The 19,562-nt window shown below is 55.8% G+C and overlaps 1 protein-coding gene across 1 annotated transcript; it reads left to right on the top strand.

Annotated features, from left to right (window-relative positions):
• Positions 1 to 218: 218 nt before the first annotated feature.
• On the top strand, positions 219 to 6,278 carry LOC149523306 (maestro heat-like repeat-containing protein family member 7). Its single transcript, XM_089770421.1, has 6 exons — positions 219 to 523; positions 634 to 739; positions 1,011 to 1,106; positions 1,273 to 1,377; positions 1,777 to 1,956; positions 6,267 to 6,278. Exons 1-6 carry the CDS (start codon positions 462 to 464, stop codon positions 6,276 to 6,278), a joined length of 561 nt encoding a protein of 186 aa, XP_089626547.1. The 5' UTR covers positions 219 to 461.
• The last annotated feature ends 13,284 nt before the right edge of the window (positions 6,279 to 19,562 follow it).

Raw genomic sequence — 19,562 nt, 5'->3', positions numbered from 1 at the left:
GGCGGTGCTGGAAACGGGATGGGTGGAGCCAGGAGGGCTGGAGGTGGACATGGGGAGGGTGGGTGGGGATGCTGGAGGAGGGAGGGACACAGAAATGGGGCAGGTGTGGGGTGCTGGACAGGAAGGGGGATTCGGGACAGGGAGGGGTCTCCCCGGGCCATGGGGGGCTGGAAGGGAGCCGAGCGGGCTGCTGGGGATGCGCCTGGGGAGCAGGGATGAGGAGGTTCAGAGGCTGGTCACCAGGGCAGGGAGGGGCAGGAGACGGCCTGGGGACAAGGATTGAGCTGGTCCCGGTTTGGGAGGGGGGTGCTGGGAGGGGCCCTGTGCCGGGCAGGGGGGCTACAGGGCAGCGGGAGGCAGTGGGGTTGGATCCTGCTGGGTGGGGGCGCTGGCCGCGTGAGCGTCTCTTGGGGTCCCCAGCCTCACACGCCCCTTTGTCTCCTTGGGTCTCCCAGGAGATCATGGAGGACTCGCCCCCCCCGCTGGTCTTGGCCGACTGCCTCAACGCCGCCTGCAGCCTCAGGTACCGACCCCCCCGCTGACTCCCCCCAGAGCTGATCCCCTGGCCAGGGAGTGGGAAAGTCTCTGTCTCCTGCTGCTGAATTAACAGCCTCTGCCCCTCTCTCCCGCCAGCACCTTGCAGCCTCCCCTGCGGGCCCAGCTCCTGAGCCCCCTGCTGACGGCGGCCATGGGACAGACAGTGTCTGGGGACTGGCAGCAGGAGCCCATCCACACTCAGGTACGTCCCTCTGGGCCCTGCTCCCGGGCTGGGCTGGAGCTCCAGAGAGGAGGGGGGGGGGGGCAGAGGGAGGGAAGAAGCTGCAGGTTTGGATCCTTCCCTCCAGGGTTCCCGTTGCTCTCCCGGGGGGCCCGTCCCTTCCACGCCCAGCCTGGGCTCCTCCCTGCTCTGCGAGGCGGCTCAGACCCTGCTCTAGGCTGCACCCCGGAGCCAGCGGGTGGCCTGGATCCCCCAACCCCCCTCTGACCCAGGGCTCCCCCTTGTCTTGCAGCAGTTCATCCGGGCCCTTCCCTACGACCTCCAGGCCCTACTGGCGAGCCTCCTCGCCGAGTCCCCAGACACCGCCCGGCTGCAGCTCATAATGGAGGTGAGCCCCGTGGGGGGGACGGGGCCATTGTCCCTGCTTCCTCGGGGGGGGGGCCGAGAGAGGAGCAGTGTCAGTGGCTGGGGGGGGCACAGTCCGAGAGGAGCCCCAGGCTCTGCCCAGAACCGGCACCTCCCTACGGGTCCTGACCTGCCTCTTTCCCCCCCAGCACCTGAGCCCGTGGCTGGAGTCCCGCCTGCCCCAGGAGCGAGCCAGGGCCCTTGGCAGCACCACGGCCCTGCTGGGAGTCGCCACCACCCTCCCGGGGTTTGACGTAAGTGACCTCGGAGCCGGGGGGTCTGGGGCTGCAGGGCGCGGGGCTGGGAGCATCCCCGGGAGGCAGAGGCAGGGCCGGGAATGGGCCGGGAATGGGCCGCGTTCTCCTTTCCCCGGGGAGGGGCGACCCTGGGCCCTTCAGGGGGGCTCTTGAGGGACTGGGCCTGGGGACTGGGGAGTGGCCGTCAGTGGATCCCCTTGTTCCACCCCCGGAGTGACCCTTCAGTCGGGGCCATTGCTCTGGGTTGTCTCCTCGCAAGGCCGGCCCCGCCCCGCCCCGCCCCGCCCCGGGAGGTGTCTCTGTCCGTCCCCGGAGCTCAGACCCGCCTCGGCGGCCGTTTGCATGGGACGTGCAGCCCCAGGATGCTGAGGGACCCCCCCTCTTCTCTCCCCTCAGAACTCCGCCGACTGGCCGAGGATGGGTCACCACGTGGCCCAGCTGGGCCTTTTTATTTCGGACCCATCCGAAGACGTCAGCCGGCTGGCCCGGGAGGGGGTGCACAGCCTGTATCAACTCCTCCTGCACCACAGGGGTAAGGAACCCAGCCGGGACCTGGGCCCCAGGGACACCCTGAGGGTGCCGGCGGCGGGGGGAGGGGACCCAGCCCTTTTCCCCCAGACTGGCCCAAGGGGGGATGCGTCCCTCTGTGTTCCCCTTCTGCCCCCTGTGCCCCTCCATTTGCCCAGGGATGCCTGCAGGGACCCGTGGGAGGGGAAGGGCTCAGACCTGCCAGCAGAATGACCCTGTTGTGTCTCTTGCAGGCCTCAACATCCACCAGGCAGAGGACCTGTGGTGCAGACACTACTACAAAGAAAGATGGGTCCTGGCTCACAGCAACAGCGTGAGGGTGGGAGAGGTAAGGACGCGCTGCCAGGGCAGGGCAGGGCTCGGGGGTGGGGCTGGCTGGGGCCCTCGTGGGGGTAGGAGGGTCTTGGGGGCAGGAGGAAGCTGTGACCCGGGGCAGGGGTTGGGGTGCCGGGTGAGGAGAGCGTCTGGGTGCAGGGTCTGGAAGGGAGTTTGGGGAGGAGGAAGCTGTTTTAGCCCCAGGAGTTGGGGCCGGGCTCTGGGCCGTCAGCTGAAACCTCCTGTGCTCTTGATTCCAGGTCTTTGGGCAGCTCTTCTCAGCAGAGCAGGAGAATTGCTTTTTGGACAAGGCTCTGCTCGCTGCCCGCTCCCCCCTGCAGCGCCCCAGCCAGGCCGGGCTGGTCCTGGCCCACGCCCTGCATGGGCAGGCCCATCAGCTCCTGGAATACATGGTGAGCAGCCGGAGCAGATCAGGAGAGTGGGGCAGGGCCAGGGTCTCCTTCCCATCCCCTCAGGGAGTCCCCCGCCCCTTTCCTCAGGCTGCCCCCACCCCACGTCCCTGCTGGCAGAATCCCTCCTGCCCCTGCGAGCGTCCCTGGGGGTGGGGGAGGCTCTGAACACAGAAACTGTCCTAGGAGGCGGGAGGGGGCCGAGGTGTCAGGAGCTCTGGGGGGGGGGGGGGGGGTCAGGAGCTCACCCTGCGGGCCTGACGGGGGGTGACCAGAGAGCAGGGGGGAGGAGGGTGGAAATGCTGGGGGGCCAGTTCCCCTGAGTCCCCAGGGATGAATGTGACGGATTCTGCTTCCCTTGCAGCAGGAAGACACCCAGTGAGAGCAGCAAGAGCTGAGGAGCCAGCAGCTGCGTCCCCCTCCCCCCAACCCTCCCAATTGTATTGAATTGTATTTACATTCTCATTAAACAATGTTTCAAAAAACATTTGGATCAGGCTTGGTCAATAATTTGTAATGGGGGGGCCATTTTGGCAACTGATCAAGGGCCACATTTCTACCGAGGGCTTTGGGGTCTGGGACGGGGTGGTTGGGTGCAGAAGGGAGCTTAGGGGTGGAGCCTGGGTGCAGGGGGGGGTATGATCTGGGGCGGTGGATAGGGGTGCAGGGTCCAGGAGGGGGTATGGGCGCAGGAGAGGACTTTGGCCTGGGGGAGGGGCTCTAGAGGGGTGCAGGGTCAGGGAGGGAGCTGTGACCTGGGTGAAGGGGGAGCAGAAGGTTTGGGGGAGGGGGTGCGGGTGCCAGAGAGGAGTCTGGCCTGGGGGAGGGGTGTCGGGGGGGTGCAGGGTCAGGGAGGGAGCTGTGACCTGGGTGAAGGGGGAGCAGAGGGTTTGGGGGAGGGGGTGCGGGTGCCAGAGAGGAGTCTGGCCTGGGGGAGGGGTGTCGGGGGGTGCAGGGTCAGGGAGGGAGCTGTGATCTGAGGGAATGGGGGACGCAGGTTCAGGTGGTCGCCTGGGACAGGCAGTCGGGGAGGGGACGTGGGCGCCAGGGGCAGGCTCTGGCTGCGGAGGTGCCTATCTAGGCAGCTGCGTATGGGGGAGCCCGACTGTCACCTGAGGGGATGGGGGAGCTCAATTTTCAACTGTGGGGAATGGAGGAAATACTGTGGAGTGGAGGGAGCGAGATGGGGGGCTGAATTGTTCCCGGAGGGGAGATCTCCCTGGCTTGGGGGGGGGGGGGGCGTTTCCAGCAAAGCCCTCACATAAGAGGGGGACAGACGGGGGGAGGGAGAGGACGGGGATGGGCAGGGCAGGTGGAAATGGGGAGGGGCAGGAGAAGGGGAGGGGGAGGAGATGGAGGAGAGCAGGGGATAGGAGTGGGGGCGGGGATGAGGAGCAGGACAGAGGCAGGGCAGTGGTGGTGATGGCTGAGCGATGAGAACAGCTCGCAGGGAGCTTAAAGCCAGCAGATGCTTTTCGGCAGAATTGCCATTTGCCCTGGCGGCTTTGCCAGAATAGCTGTGCCAGCGGGGGGGAGGGCGGGGGGGGGGGGCTTTTGCCACACACCCAAGCCAAGCCAGCTGTGGCGGCAAAGCCTTGTGATGTAACCTAAGCCCTTGGCAAGGTCGGGATCAACCTGCTCTGACAATTTCTCGGACCGGCGGGATGAGAAACAAGGATCGTGCAGGGAGATGGGGAAGACTAGGAAGCGAATCCAGGTGTGGGGGGAATATCCTGGGTTGGAGGGTCAGTCGATACCCCCGCCTGCCACTGTCTGCCGGGGCTCTGCCCGCAAGATGGAACCAACAGCTGAGTTTGCTTTTCTGCCCCGTCGTGGGCACAAAAGGCCCAGAGCAGCCTCCTGCTATCTTGGAGGAAAGGGGCCAAAGTTCAGGAAGCAGGTGCCAGGCTGGGCTGGAATCCGCGAGCTCCGCTTTTGCTTTGCCCTTCCTGGAAGCTGGGCTGCAGGTGAGTGGCGGTTTCATCTCTGCTCTTGGAGTGTTTCTTGTGGGTTCCGAGTGTGGATCTGAGAGGGGCTGCGCAGGGGCAGTGTCATGAACGAGCTGTAAGCGTTACAGCCCCTTCTGCGCAGGCTGGCTCCAGCCTCCAGTCTGTCTCCAAGCCCTGGGGGAGAGGCGGGAGGCCAGCAGCATGGCCTAGTGGAGGGGGCAGGGGGTTGGGTGTAAGAACTCCCGGGTTCTAATCTAATGCCACCTAGTGACTAAGGCACAGAGTTGTGTGTTAGACCCTTGCTCCGCAATTCTGCGCTCACTCTCGCACTGGTGACCTTGGAGAGGCCTTTCAGGTCTCCCTTTCCCTGTCCATCAAAGGCAGGCAAGTGCGATGTAATGCCCTGGAGCAAGTGCTTTGGGACGTGTCGCACAAGTGTGCCTGGCTCACAAGCGTGTCAGCACAGGTGTGTAAAAGCGTGACGAGGGCTTTGAGATCGATGCCGAAGGCGTGTGAGGCTGTAGCTGGCCAAGTGACAGGGAAATGAAAGGTCAGAGTTTGATCAGTTAGATTTTATGGTAATACACTAAGACGAAGCACTTTGGGCGTATATACGATAATGTCTTTCCAAGTGCGTTAGTTCAAGGCGTGTCCTAGGAGCCAAGAGGTGAGACAAACATGCTTGGTCCTGTCTCGGTGCAGGGGTGGACTAGATCAGTGCTTCTCGACCAGTGGTACGAGTCCCCTTAAAGGTACTCAAGAGATGTCTGGGGGACACGTCAACACAACTGAAATTTGGAGAAAACTGAATTTTAGTTTTCAGTTTGACAGCGCTTTATTCTTTTTGTACCTTTTACACCCAAAAATGCCATCGCCCGCCCGGCTACGATGCAGTTGTTTAAACAAATGTGTTGCAACGGTAGAAAAAAATTGTGTGTGTCTGAAAACTGTAGGTACTGGGGGTACTTACACATTTTTTTTTAAAGGGGGTACATTATAAAAAAAGTTTGCGAAACACTGGACCTATCATGGTCCCTTCCACTCAGACTTTTCTATGATTCTGTGACAGGGCTGGGCGATAATTTTCAGAAGGGGGCCACTTAATTGATTTTGGTATGGGGTCATAGGCCGGCTCCACCCACAGAAGGGGCGGAGCCTGAGGCAGAAAGGACTAGCCCACCCTCAGAGTTCTCCGCGGCTGAGGCTTTCAATTAAAAGCACAGAAAAGAGCTCACAGATTTGCCACTACTGGCAGCTGTCCAGCGTGGCTACAGCTTTTTAAAGGGCTCGTGGCTCTCGCCCCTGCCGTAACCCTGAGCCGTGAATCATTTAAAATTGGATCCTGCTGCCTGAGTCACCACTTAGAATTCGGTGGTGGCATGGGCAGCAGGATCTAAACACAAAGTGGCCAGATCACAGTGTTAGGTGGGTTGCATCTTACCCAGCCCTGTTCTCTGAGCTGGTTTCGAAACCTCCGTGTCCTCCTTGTGGTCTGACAGCTGCAGATTTACTGCCTGTCTCTCCTCTCATGGCCCAGCCTAGCCGCAGCTAATGGACTAACTCAGGTTAGCATCACCTGCCCTGTCTTGGTGACTCTTCACAGCTGAACGGCCTGTAAGGGATCGTGCTGGTCTTCTGATCTCTTGGTGACTCCTCTGCCTTCTGTTTATTTCTTTCTCCCTAGCTGGCCGATTGAGTCAAGCCTTGTCAGTGCGTGAAGGCCCCAGGAATTACGAGTGCGATGGTCTCCCATGCCCAAGGTAATCGGCTGGCTAGTAATGGATGGGCTGCTTGGTTATCAGGTTAGGCTGCACAAGCCAGGTCTATGGGACCCCATGGCCAGCTGGCACCTGGTTCACAGGGAGGCAGCTGTACTAATCTGAAAATGGCTGGAGGACACCACCATCATTAGGCTCCAGAGTTACAGCACTCGCTCCTCGTCCGAGGCAGGCAGCACAGCTTAGCAGCTCATTGGGATGTCTCCTTTTTAGTTGTGAGATCTGGGCACTTTAGAATGGCTGTAGCTATTTAGCAAAGGTGCACAGCTATAGGCATGGGGGTTTCCAGCTTTATTCACCTAGGTGGCTGATTCCAGGAAGCAAGGGTGTGTGTGTATGGGGGGGGGGGGGGAGTCCTGTACAGAGGGTTCCCTGGCCCCTCTGCTTCCATGGCTGTGCAACTGCCACCAGGTGGATTAGAACCTGGGACTTTTGGAGCTTAGGGCAGGAGCTGCTATAGCTTGAGTTATAAATCAGTTGCCTCTCAACATAGGCTGAAGAGCTCCCTTGTAATAATTGCTTGCTGGAAGTGGTCTCAGTGCCACTCCATAGGATAGTGACCCACATCAGGTGTGTGGGTTACAGCTGCAGGCCTGCTCCCAGCATGCGGATCTGCTCTCTGGGCGGCGTCTATAACTCTGTGGCTGCAGCCCTGCTCCCAGGACTGGATCTGCTCTCTGCCCATAGGCGTGCGCAGCACATTTCATTAGGGTGTGCAGCCAAAGAATGTTTTTAAATGTACTCTTTGACCCCCATTAGCCACACCCCCTGACTCCCATTAGCCACGCCCCTGACCCCCATTAGCCACGCCCCCTGACCCCCCATTAGCCACGCCCCCTGACTCCCATTAGCCACGCCTCTGGAGGTAACACTTTCAGGGCAATATGGACACATGACCAGAAATAAAAGGTGTCATGTGACCTCCCCCCCCCCCAAGGACTTTTCCCACCATCCACTTACCAATAGGGATTAGTTTGGCCCTCACCAACCCCCCTCGTGCAACGATCCTGCAATTGCATTAACCCAACGTGTGAGACATTAACTCGCGGGGTGGGGAGGCTGGGGGAAGTGTTCCCTCTAAGAGTTTCCTCCCATGAGCACAATACATTTTGTGTTGTGCACCAGTACTGAGTTTGTGGCTTGTTTGGATGTGTCAGTGTGGCACCCAAGTTATTCATAAATATCTTATGAACCACTTACCTGTCCCCTCTGCTGCCCTGTCTCCTTCCCTTCCTCCATCAGCTCCCCTGGTGCCTGCTGCCCCCCAATCCCTCACCCACCTCTGCTGCCCTGACTCCTGCCCTTCTCACTGCCCTCGGCCTTCCCGAGACCTGCTCCCTCCAGCAGCCTTTCTCTCCCCCCCTGTGCCCACTCCTCCAGTAGCCCCACTCTGACCATGTGAGCTACCCCTCCTCATCCCCTCTTCTAACACCTCCCTCTACACACCTGTCCTGCCTCTCTCCTCTGCTGCTGGTCCCTCCCCTGCAGGTGTCTGCCCTTCTGCTTCACCCCCCGGACTCCCCTGGCACCTGCACCTTCCCTTACCCTTGCACCCTCTTGGTGCCTCCCCCTTCCCTCACTGCCCCTACCCACTTTGCCCACTCCCTCACCACCCTCTGCTCCCGTTCCCCTCATGCCCCTGTGCCTTTACACGTGCCTTGCTCCATCTCCGCCTTCCTCATGCCCACCCCTTCTTTCAAGCCTTCTCCCAGCACCTCCCCTTCTCCCCTCTAGCCCCCAAAGCCCTTCCCCTCTCCTCTCCTAGCATCATCCTGCCCCCCCCCCCCTCACTGACACCTCCCCTCCTGCCCTTTTCCTCATTGTCTCCACTTGGCCCCCGGGCATTTGTCTCTCTCCTACACCCTGACCCTTGGTGCCTTCCCCTTTCATCTCCTGACCTGCCCCCCTCCCCTCAGCACAAGCCCTTTCCTCTCTGACCCTTTCCCCCTATTTTTCCCTCCTCTTCCAGCAGCCGCCAGCTGGTCTGTAACAGAGTTCTAGGGTCGCCCTGACTGTGTCACCCTTCTGGTGCTCCCCCTACTCTGTCTGTCTTAGGTTTCTCAGCCTCCTTTTGGGCCACAAACCCCCACCCCGCAGTCTCAGGTTCCCAAAGTTCTGGCAGTCCCCATCACTTGGTGCCTGCGCCGGGTCTGACTCGTAGGGTTGCGAGGTAGACCCTCCCCCCAAAAAACGGACACACTTGATCCTGGGCAGGGGGGAGGGAGGAAGAGGGACTGGCTGGGGGGGGCAGGAACTGGCTGGAAGGAAGAGGGGATGGGAAGCAGCTCTGGGGGGGAAGGGCCAGATCCTGACCCTGGCCCCCCCTTCTCCCTCCCCGAGGCCAGTCATGCTGCCCCTGACCCCCCCTTCCTCCCTGAGGCCAGTAGCACTGCCCCCGATCCTGACCCCGGCCTCCCCTTCTCCCTCCCCGAGGCCAGTCATGCTGCCTCTGACCCCCTTCCTCCCTGATGCCAGTCGCACTGCCCCCGATCCTGACCCCGGCCTCCCCTTCTCCCTCCCCGAGGCCAGCCCTGCTCCCCAGCTCAGTGCGGGCCCCTGCTCTCTCCTTAGCTCAGTCCCACTCTGCCGACCCTGGCTCCCTCCTGGCTCCCTGCTCTGCCAGTCAGGCTGAACTGGGACTTTAGCCTCTCCCCGTTGTTCCTGGGGACTGTCAGTCTCAGGATCTTGATCTCTCATTTCCCCTGCCTTTCACTGAGTTTCAGTAAGGAGCTAGCAGCAATAATGCCTCTACTTTTTCCCCCACTCCTGTGCGGAATACATTTTGTTATGTGCACCAAGGCATGCACGGATGTGCACTGTTACGTCACGTGGAGTTTCACAGCATGGGAAGAAATCAGTGGAAATACAGAGAGCTTGAGTAGTTGCAAGTGTCCATTTTATTGCATAGCACGGAGCTAGCTAGAAAAAACCCAAACCAGCTGGGCTGACCCCCAGTGACCTAACGCAATTACTATAACAACAAGATCTATGTCTACACCCAGTACACCACATGCACCACCACTAGAAACACATGCTACCGGCTAGCAAACTGGGCAGCATTTGAATGTCTCCTGGCTGGCCGCCCAAGAGCTCAGCTTGCAGGGAACACTGGCTAACCGTCCCCTTCCACCTGGAGAAGGGAGAGACAGGAAAGCAGCAACAGAGCATCTGCCTGGGGGAAGCCCGAATCCCATGCAGGAGTGGAGCCCTGTTCCTTGTTCCAGGCCCTTGCTAGAGTCCCCTCCCGTAGCTGCAGCTATGGCCGGCAGTTTTAAAAGCGGACTTACGCTGGCCCTGCAACCCGAGCGACTCTGTCAGTGGGTGCTTATCACTCCATCACCTCGAGCTGTTTAACCAGCTTGTTTAACCAAGGAGGGAGGGAAAGGGAAACCTTTGGCCATTTGAGGGTTGCGTGCCAATGGAGGGAAAGGGGATGGATAAAAAGGGGCTGAGCACACGGTACTGCCTCTTTTCAAACCCAGGCCCAAAGATGTCCTGGAATTCTGGGCCACTGGCCTGAAGGAGATGGTCAAACTGCCTGGCAGCTGGACTTTTGGAGTCTTGTTATTCCTGGGCTCCTGGTAGCGATGGCTCCCATTCCAGGGGATTCCTGCCAGGTAGTTTACCTCAGACAGCAGCTTTTATTCCCCCGTGTCACTTCTCCCAGTATCTGAGACTTTGGTCATGGGGATCAAGCATTTAACATGATTCCAAGAGGAACCGGATGGTTCATCTAGCGAGCCAGGCTCACCGATATTTGAGTAGTTAATAAAAATCCCTAGTTGCTGTGTGTAGGTCTAAAAAGTGAAGGTTAGTATCATTAGTCTTATTTTACAGACAGGGAATAACCTCTCCAACCTGTGGGAGAGGCAGGAATAGAACCCAGGTTTCCTGATACCACAGTCAGGGCTTTGTTACCAGGCTACATCCTGTACTAGAAAGGATGGGCCTGAAGCATGGGCCTGGTGTAAGGCCTGAGGCCTGAACCAAAGTAAGCAAGAGTTAGCTGAAGAGAAACAGGCAGGTCGTGTCAAAAACAGACGGTTGCCTGAAAGTCTTGGGACTTAACCCTAACTGTCTTGCCTGGAAAGGTTGAAACCATAGACAAAAGGTCCTAGAAAGTCTCCAGGAATGCTAGAGAAGCAGGAAGCGAGTTGACAGGAGGCCAGGAAAGAAAATGGAAACAGAATTTGGGGTTTTGAATTGGAAGCAGTGATGTGCCTGTTGTGTGATCATGCCTGGAAGATCTGAATTAAGCCAGGAACCTGGGCAAGCAGAATCCAGCGACTTTCTTGGCTAGGGAAAGACTAAATCTTGGAACAAGAGAGATGTGAGTAGAACAGGGAATTTTTAGTCAGACGCTACTAGGTTATTTTCTTTATTTTTTTAGTTTGTTGGACTTCTTTTTGCTAAGCACATGTAACTATCCCCCTTTACCCTAGAACTCTTCAAACTGAATCCCAGGGAAGCGATTTTCTGTGTTTTAATCTTTCTTTTTTCAGTTTCTTTGTAACACCTAGCAACCAAGTAGATACGCTGGAGGGCAGTAGATATGCTGGAGGGCAGGGATAGGGTCCAGAGTGACCTAGACAGATTAGAGGATTGGGCCAAAAGAAATCTGATGAGGTTCAACAAGGACAAGTGCAGAGTCCTGCACTTGGGATGGAAGAATCCCGAGCATAGTTCAGGCTGGGGACCGACTGGCTAAGTAGCAGTTCAGCAGAAAAGGACCTGGGGGTTACAGTGGATGAGAAGCTGGATATGAGTCAACAGTGTGACCTTGTAGCCAAGAAACCTAATGGCATATTAGGGTGCATTAGGAGGAGCATTGCCAGCAGATCCAGAGAAGTGATTATTCCCCTTCATTCGGCTCTGGTGAGGCCACATCTGGCGTATTGTGTCCAGTTCTGGGGCCCCCACTATAGAAAGGATGTGGACGCATTGGAGAGGGTCCAGCGGAGGGCGACCAAAATGATTAGGGGGCTGGAGCGCATGACCTATGAGGAGAGACTGAGGGATTTGGGTTTGTTTAGTCTGCAGAAGAGAAGAGCGAGGGGGGATTTGATAGCAGCCTTCAACTTCCTGAAGGGAGGTTCCAAAGAGGATGGAGAGAGGCTGTTCACAGTAGTGACGGATGGCAGAACAAGGAGAAATGGTCTCAAGTTACAATGGGGAAGGTCTAGGTTGGATATTAGGAAAAACTATTTCACTAGGAGGGTAGGGAAACACTGAGATGGGTTCCCTAGGGAGGTGGTGGAATCTGCATCCCTAGAGGTTTTTAAGTCTTGGCTTGACAAAGCCCTGGATGGGTTGATTTAGTTGGGATAGGTCCTGCCTTGGGCAGGGGCTGGACTTGATGACTCCTGAGGTCTCTTCCAGCTCTATGGTTCTATGATTCTAAGTAATGTTTCACCAAGTGTATTTGTTTTGTTAATAGACGTCACATTTTTAAAACCATGATCTGATTCCTGCATCCTAGAGGGCGGAAGGTTCTGTATGCACGTGCATAAGACAGCAAGCCATACTTCTAGGAGAAATTACAGGTTTTCAAGCTCTCTCTGGAGGGAGTGTCAAGGACAAGGAAGGTACCCCACAGGAGGGAATTCTGAAATGCGCCTGTCTGGTTCTCAAAGGGGTTTGTGCATTTGGATGATGGCAGCAACACCAACACAAGCCTCCAGTGGCAGGGTATTTTAAAGTCTCTTGTGGGCCCCCACCTTCTGCACTTGGAGTTCCAGAGTGGGAAACAGCCTTGACATGACCCCTCTCCAATTTATCAACATCCATCTGGAATTCTGGTCACCAGAGCTGGGCACAGAACTCCAGCAGCAGAAGTTCAAGTGCCGAATAAAGAGGCTAAGTCGGTTCCCCACTCTGGCACTTGGAGTGCAGAAGGTGTGGGCCCAAAAGAGACCTTAAAATACCGTGTCTCTATGGGCTTCTGCTTCAAAACTCCCCAAGGTCACAGATTCCCTGAGCTTAGGAGGGTTGCTGCCTCTACCCAAGTGGAAAAAAACTTTTTCTTCTTGAACGCAGGAAGAAGTCACTTGGGAACGTATTCCAGAAGGGTACCCCAAACTCTTTTACACAAGAGCCAAAAGAAATCTGATGAGGTTCAACAAGGACAAGTGCGGAGTCCTGCACTTGGGACAGAAGAATCCCAAGCATTGTTACAGGCCTGGGACCAACCAGCTAAGTAGTAGTTCTGCAGAAAAGGACCTGGGGGTTACAGTGGATGAGAAGCTGGATATGAGTCAACAGTGTGCCCTTGTAGCCAAGAAGGCTAATGGCATATTAGGGGGCATTAGGAGGGAGCACTGCCAGCAGATCCAGAGATGTGATTATTCCCCTTTATTTAGCACTTGGAAAGAAAAAAAGAAAAATGAAAACAAACTGTAATTTCTGATAGCTGTCCTCTTAGTCTTAGGCAGGTATACACAGACCTCCTATTACTTTCCAGGATACAAAATCAGATCATAGCCTTAAAATAGGTGATTATATTAAGAAAACAAAAAGGTATTCATTTGTAAAGCTGACTTGGCTGCTAGGAGTTATAGCGCAACTGAGAAAAGAACAGATTAAAACACAGACAATTGCATCCCTGGGATTCAGTTTAAAGTTATAGTGGGGAGAGGAGGGGATATGGATTTAGCACAGAGGAGTTTAACCAAACAACAAAACAAAAAAATAACCTGATCGCATCTAAATAAACATTCTCTATCTACTCAAGGATCCACACTTCCAAGGTCCAGTCCAATTCTAGGCCCAGGTATTCTTTTTTTTAGGCATGATGTCCCTGCCCAGTTCAATTCATCCCCCCCCCTCATCCCCTTCCGCAGCTCCAGGATTAAACTCACAAAGAAAAACAGCAGACAGATTCCCTTTTAATGCAGATCTGAACTCTTTCTTCTCACTGGTGCTCCTGGCTCCCTGCCAACACTTTCTAGCTAGCTAGGTTTAACCCTTTAGTCACTGAATACTGGGATGTTCAGAAAAGAACAGTGGGCCTCCCATCCATCACAGAAGCGAGACAGCCTCTTTACTCCTGCTCAAGCGTTTCCTGTTTATACATCCCAGAATTACAATAGCTTTTTAAGCCCCAACGCCACAATGGGAGCTCCTGTTCTGCTGATTACCCACCATGACCTCTACATCTTTTTCCCCGCCCTGCAAGTCTGGCCCACAGAACCATGGGAAGTGGCATAGGCTAGCCTGGGCCAGGGCAAAGGAACACGTGGGCCTTTCTCTTCTCCATCTCTCCCTCTGCATTGCACAGCAGGGTGCAGCAGTGCCAGGGGGCTTTGTGGACGCTGTTTGGCTTAATGCCAGCGAAAGCAGGGTCTACAGGAGTACTTACGGGCTCCTGGTGTTAAGAGCTGTGATGTGGTTGCCTCAGCAGCGTGGCTCAGTGCTTCTGTTCTTGGAGCTCCGGTGTGATCAGTGATCAGTGCAGGTAACGCAGCCTGCTCCTGCTGCAGATCTCGTTGTTATGCACAAAGACCGACCACAGGCACCGTCTGGTGACAGAGGCACTTCGCCATGTTTATAGCCGTGTAGTCACAGATCTAGTGCCCTGGATTTGCGGTTACACGTGCACCAACTCATGAGTGCCCCAGGACGAGGAGCAATTCAGTCAGTAAGTCTCTGTTGTCCCTTCAGCCATGCAAAGGGGGTAAGGCCAGGCACCCCAATATTTATAGCCTAAAATAAACTTGTCTGGTTTCGGACATTTGTTTGCTCCCTCCCCTTGTACCTAGTACCTTGAACCGAAAAATATTAGCGGAGACACTGTTGAGCATCCACTGCGGATGCGCTCGGTGAGGCTAATCTTCGTGTTTTACCTCATCCCCGTTGCAGGGTTCCAGACCAAGGAGGATATCTACTGCCTCGCTTTAGCGAAGGCCCTGTACACTGTGCCCACGCCAGTGACTGCTGGGTTTTATGCACCATGGGGACATTGCAAAAACCTGCTGTTACACAAAATCAAGGGTGAGTACTGCCCCGGGGAACGTAAGACGGGGAAGGAACCTTGTGGGGATGGGGATTAGTGGATGACAACTATCTCCAAAGAGCCAGAGCCACCCGTACTCATTTGCCGATTATGCAATCGCATAGGGGACCTGAAAATTTGGAGCAGCACTGGGTTTTCATGTCCACTCCACCCACCTGCCTCTTCCTATCCATGGTCTGTGGCTCTGCTTCCTCCAGCAGCAGAAGTTCTAGAAGATCTAGTTAATTTACAAGTGACAAAGTCTGCTCGAGCTACTGGCAGAACATAGACGACATGGTAATGAAGCCATTTAACAGGCATTTGCCAACCTCTGCTAAATGTTTGCTGAATTTACTGTGAGAGTCGACAGGACCTTAGTTTAAAATGTGTTTGTTTATTAGTGTGTGGATGAGGATTATAAAATCACATCGCTAAAAATTCAACATCCATCTGGGCTGCTGTTGGGCAGATGGGCACCAGTTTAATAGAACGGTGTAGGATCCCATCAATCCTAAGGATGGCTTTGCCAAGAGCTACCCATTCTTGATTGCTTCCCAGAAGGGAGGGATTGTGAAGCTGGAAGACCCTTCAGGAGGAGAGATTTAAGGCACTGCCAGGTACCTAACATATCTTCCTCTTTTATCTCAGAGAACATGGAAAACGAATCGAAGAAGAAAGACCAGGAGGAATTTCAGCGGACGCAGAAGATGCAGCGTGACAACACTGGCCGGGATCTACTCAAGCTCCTGTTACTCATGATCTTCTACCGGCCGGTCCTGACGGAGCAGCAGAAGTGGAGAAGGAACGTGATACACGTCTTCATCCATTTCAGCGCCTGGGAGTACGCGGGCTGCGACCAGCTCTGGGCAGGCCTCATTACCACACTGTGCGACGGCATCGAAAGCCACTTTGGTCTCCTACCCATGAGCATTTACAGGACCATAGACAGGAAATGTAGCATCATCGAAAGACCAGGGGATCAGGAATGGGTTAGCAAGAAGTTCCTCTTCCTCCCGCTGTGGGTGGCTGTGATCCTTTTGATCATGGTAGCTATTGGGGTGGGTGGTCTCCTCCTAGTGTTTGGGATCCCCGTCGGGGATGCCTCGGGAGACGCCATAGCTGTCGTGGAAGGCATTGGGGTGACGGCTGTCAGCGTCTCTGCAGCAGCTGCCATACGGCTCACTATCACAGTGGTACGAAACATTATTGTCACCCAGAAGAGCCAGCTGGAGAGACAGATGAACCAGACGGCTCTCAGCGCACAGCTGGGCTTCATGAGCTGCGTGAAAAGCGAAGTCAGGACAATCACTGTGTTCCTGCAGTACATGGAGATCTTCCAGCGGCGGAAGCTGCGGGTGGTGCTGGAGATCACCCACTTGGATACATGCAGCCCTGACAAGGTGGTGGGCGTCCTTGATGCCATGAACATTCTCCTCTCAGACGATGACGCCCCTTTCATCTCCATCCTGGCTGTTGACTCCAGCATCATTGTCGACTGCGTGGAAAGCTCCAAGTATATGAGAGGTATGGCCAACAACGGCTACGAGTTCTTAAACCGCATCGTCACCCTGCTCTTCTCTGTCCCTCGGATGGACTGCGACACCAAGCGGAGGCTGATCAGGAATATCATCGCGCGCAAGGAGCAGCTAGAGGCAGAGGTCGGCTTCCGGCAGGATGGCAAGATGGAAGCCAGCTCTGACTTCCTCAACATCTCTCGCTACCATTCGGCCAACCACGATGCCCAGAATCCAGTTGCAGAGGACAGCCAGATACCTCTCATGGTTGGAACCCCAGCGCTGGGAACCGGCAGCTGCGGGAAAGGTATCCGAGCCAAAGACCTCATTCAAGATGCTTTCGACTACCTCCTGGATGACGCCTTGAAGGAATTCATGACAGACAACGTGGTGCAGATGCGGCGCATCGTGAACACCGTCACCATCACCATCAGGCTGCTGGCGAGTAACATCCCCAAGGATGAAGTGTGTCCGAAGAAGGTGGTGGAATGGGTGCTCCTTGCCAACCAGTGGCCGTGCCGTCTGAGCTGGCTCTTGCAGTGCATCGAGGATGAGGAGCAGAGGAGCCGAATGGGCAGCTGCCATGGAAGCCCGCTCCGCCCCGACATGTCTCTGTGGGAGGTCTACGAGAAGTACATGGAAGAGCTGGACATGCTGAAAGGCCAGATGGAAAAGCTGCTGGAACTGGACCAGGATCCTGAGCTGTTCCACACTTTCCTGTGCGGCAGGTTTCGGGTGGAGGAGGCCCTCTTCTACCTCCCCTTCACGGTCAATTTGGACCCATCCCTGAAAAGACAGATGGAGCTGCAACGTGGCAGCCACAGACTGAAACGGACAAAGAAATTCGACAAGCTCAGCGCCTGCACTCTGCTGGGTATGACGGTGGAGGATGTCTGCCGAGAGGTGGGTCACCCTTGGGTTTCCTTCCTTCGAGCAGGGCCAGCTGTCGATAGAATGTCCATGCCTCTTCATTGCAAGAAGAATGTCATTCATTTGACAGCAGCTGCCCGCAGATGACGGCTACAGGCAGAGCCATCTTTGCAAATCGTGGGGCCCTGAATAATTGAGGGCCCTTCTGCAGGATTGCCTGGGCCTTTTCCCCTCATGCAGCTTCTGCTGGAGGTCTGGTCGTTCCTACTACCTCCCTACCCCAAGCAGGGCTCAGGAACTAGAGCAGAGTTGCAGATCCTCTCTGCTTGCTAGCTTGCTGCTGCTGTTGATTTGAACCCCGTAGCAGATTTGAACCTAGGCCCTCTAGGAGTGTGTCTAAACTACATGGCTCCGTCGACGGAGCCATGTAGATGAGGCTGATCGGCAGAGGGAAATGAAGCCGCGATTTAAATAATCGTGGCTTCATTTAAATTTAAATGGCTGCCGCGCTCTGCCGACCAGCTGATGATCAGCTGTTTGTCGGCAGATCGGGGCAGTGTGGACGCTTCCCCGTCGACGTGAAAGCCCTTTGTCGACCTCCCCGGTAAACCTCATCCCACGAGGCATCAGGGGAGGTCGACAAAGGGCTTTCATGTCGACGGGAGCGTCCACACTGCCCCGATCTGCCGACAAACAGCTGATCATCAGCTGGTCGGCAGAGCGCGGCAGCCATTTAAATTTAAATGAAGCCGCGATTATTTAAATCGCGGCTTCATTTCCCTCTGCCGATCAGCCTCATCTACATGGCTCCATCGATGGAGCCATGTAGTTTAGACACACCCCTAGAGGCCTCGACAGCTGGAGCCATGAAGGCAGCTGGCTCCCAGCTTAGGATGTAGAGCTCCCTTGTTCTTATCTCTGGCTGTAAGAGGTCCAATTGCCACACGAAGGGACAGTGAACCACACACACTAGGTGTGTGGATTACACTGCCAGCTGAGAGGAGCACGTGGGGGAGGGCGAAGGGAAAAGCCTTGCAGCAGACAGGACACAGCGTCCCCAGAGACGAACCGGCAGAGGCATATCCTCAGACATACAAGAACACATGGCTGCTGCATTGGGGAACTCAAAAATTTGGTGCCCAAATTTTCCGGTGCCCTATGCAGCTACATATTTCCCATGGGCCTAGGGACAGCCCTGACTACGGGCCCCAGAGCTGGGAGAAAACTGTCCCACATAAATGGTGCATAACTGGAGGGAGAGGAGCGAGAACTAGTGGGGGTAGGATGTTGAGGGGAACAGGCGGTGTGGGATGGGGGCTTTCGGGGAAGGCACAGTGTGGGTTTGAGGCCTCAGGAGTAGGGGGGGCACATGAGGGGGAATGGGCAGAGTGAGGATGAGGGGGAAAGGGTGATGTAGGGGGCAAGGCCACAGTCCGGGCTCTGCTAGTTCCCCCACTTTCTGCTGCTCCTGACTCTTGGTTTGCACAAAAAATTTCTGCTTGGAACAACTCGGTTCCTTGCAGCTCTTTCCTCCAACCCCGAAGCCATTGGCTGGCTCTCCCCGGGTTCATCCTTTACGCTCTGAAGTGACTTGGGTCGGTTTTAAGACTGGGAGACCCGTAGCTGTCTGTTATGCACTCCAGAGAGAAGAAAGGCAAAAACATAAATACTCTTGCTGGAGGTCTGCAGCGTAATACCCCTTATCCAGAATAACACACAAGAACCCTGAGGCTATGTCTACACTGCAAGCTTTTGCCTGCAGAGAGCATGCTAGGGTGTGTCTAGACTACATGCCTCCGTCGACGGAGGCATGTAGATTAGACAGATCGGCAGAGGGAAATGAAGCCGCGATTAAAATAATCGCGGCTTCATTTAAATTTAAATGGCTGCCCCGCTCTGCCGATCAGCTGTTTGTCGGCAGATCGGGGCAGTCTGGACGTTCCCCTGTCGACAGAAAACCCTTTTGTCGACCGCCCCGTTATGCCTCGTGGGATGAGGTTTACCTTGGCGGTCGACAAAAGGGTTTTCTGTCGACAGGGGAACGTCCAGACTGCCCCGATCTGCCGACAAACAGCTGATCGGCAGAGCAGGGCAGCCATTGAAATTTAAATGAAGCCGCGATTAAAATAATCGCGGCTTCATTTCCCTCTGCCGATCTGTCTAATCTACATGCCTCCGTCGACGGAGGCATGTAGTCTAGACACACCCCTAATGAAGCACAAGAAGTTGCTAACGAGTGCTTCATTAGCATACTCTCTGCCTGCAAAAGCCCGCAGTGTAGATATAGCCTTAGGTCGAGAGGCCCAACTCCACCCCCGTCAGGCTGACTGCATGCTTCCCTCCAGCCTACAAGCAGGGTCAGGAAACCTTCCCTCTTCATTTCAACACACCCCTCCAGTGGTCCCTGCATTGCTAGCTTTTGCCTGCAGAGAGCATGCTATTTCCCCTGCCGTGCCAACTTGCTCAGCGGTGCCCCTAGCAGAATCCAAGCACACGGCAGTGTGGTGTGCTGGGTACCATACCTGGCCCCACAGCCGGCCGGCCCGCCTTGTTTGCTAGAATCTGAGCAAGCCCAGACAGGTTCCTCTCGGGAGCTATAGCGGACCCTTCCTAAAAACGTGTTTGGCGACCTGTTCAGTAGATGCACGGCACTAACGGGTGCTCCCACTTCTCTTCCAGATGGACACAATCGGCTTGAAGGAGGAAAACGTCCCGCTGTACAAACAGAGGCTCAGGGACCATAATCTCAACGGGCGCGCGCTGGTCTACAGTGACAACACTGAAATCAAAGAGGCCCTGCACATGAGTCTTGGCGAATGGACCCTCTT

The sequence above is a fragment of the Pelodiscus sinensis genome, chromosome 18, assembly GCF_052426305.1.
Source record: "Pelodiscus sinensis isolate ZL-2025 chromosome 18, ASM5242630v1, whole genome shotgun sequence".
Taxonomy (NCBI): domain Eukaryota; kingdom Metazoa; phylum Chordata; order Testudines; family Trionychidae; genus Pelodiscus; species Pelodiscus sinensis.
The sequence above is the reverse complement of the archived record's forward strand: the minus strand, read 5'-3'. Positions and strand labels throughout refer to the sequence as shown.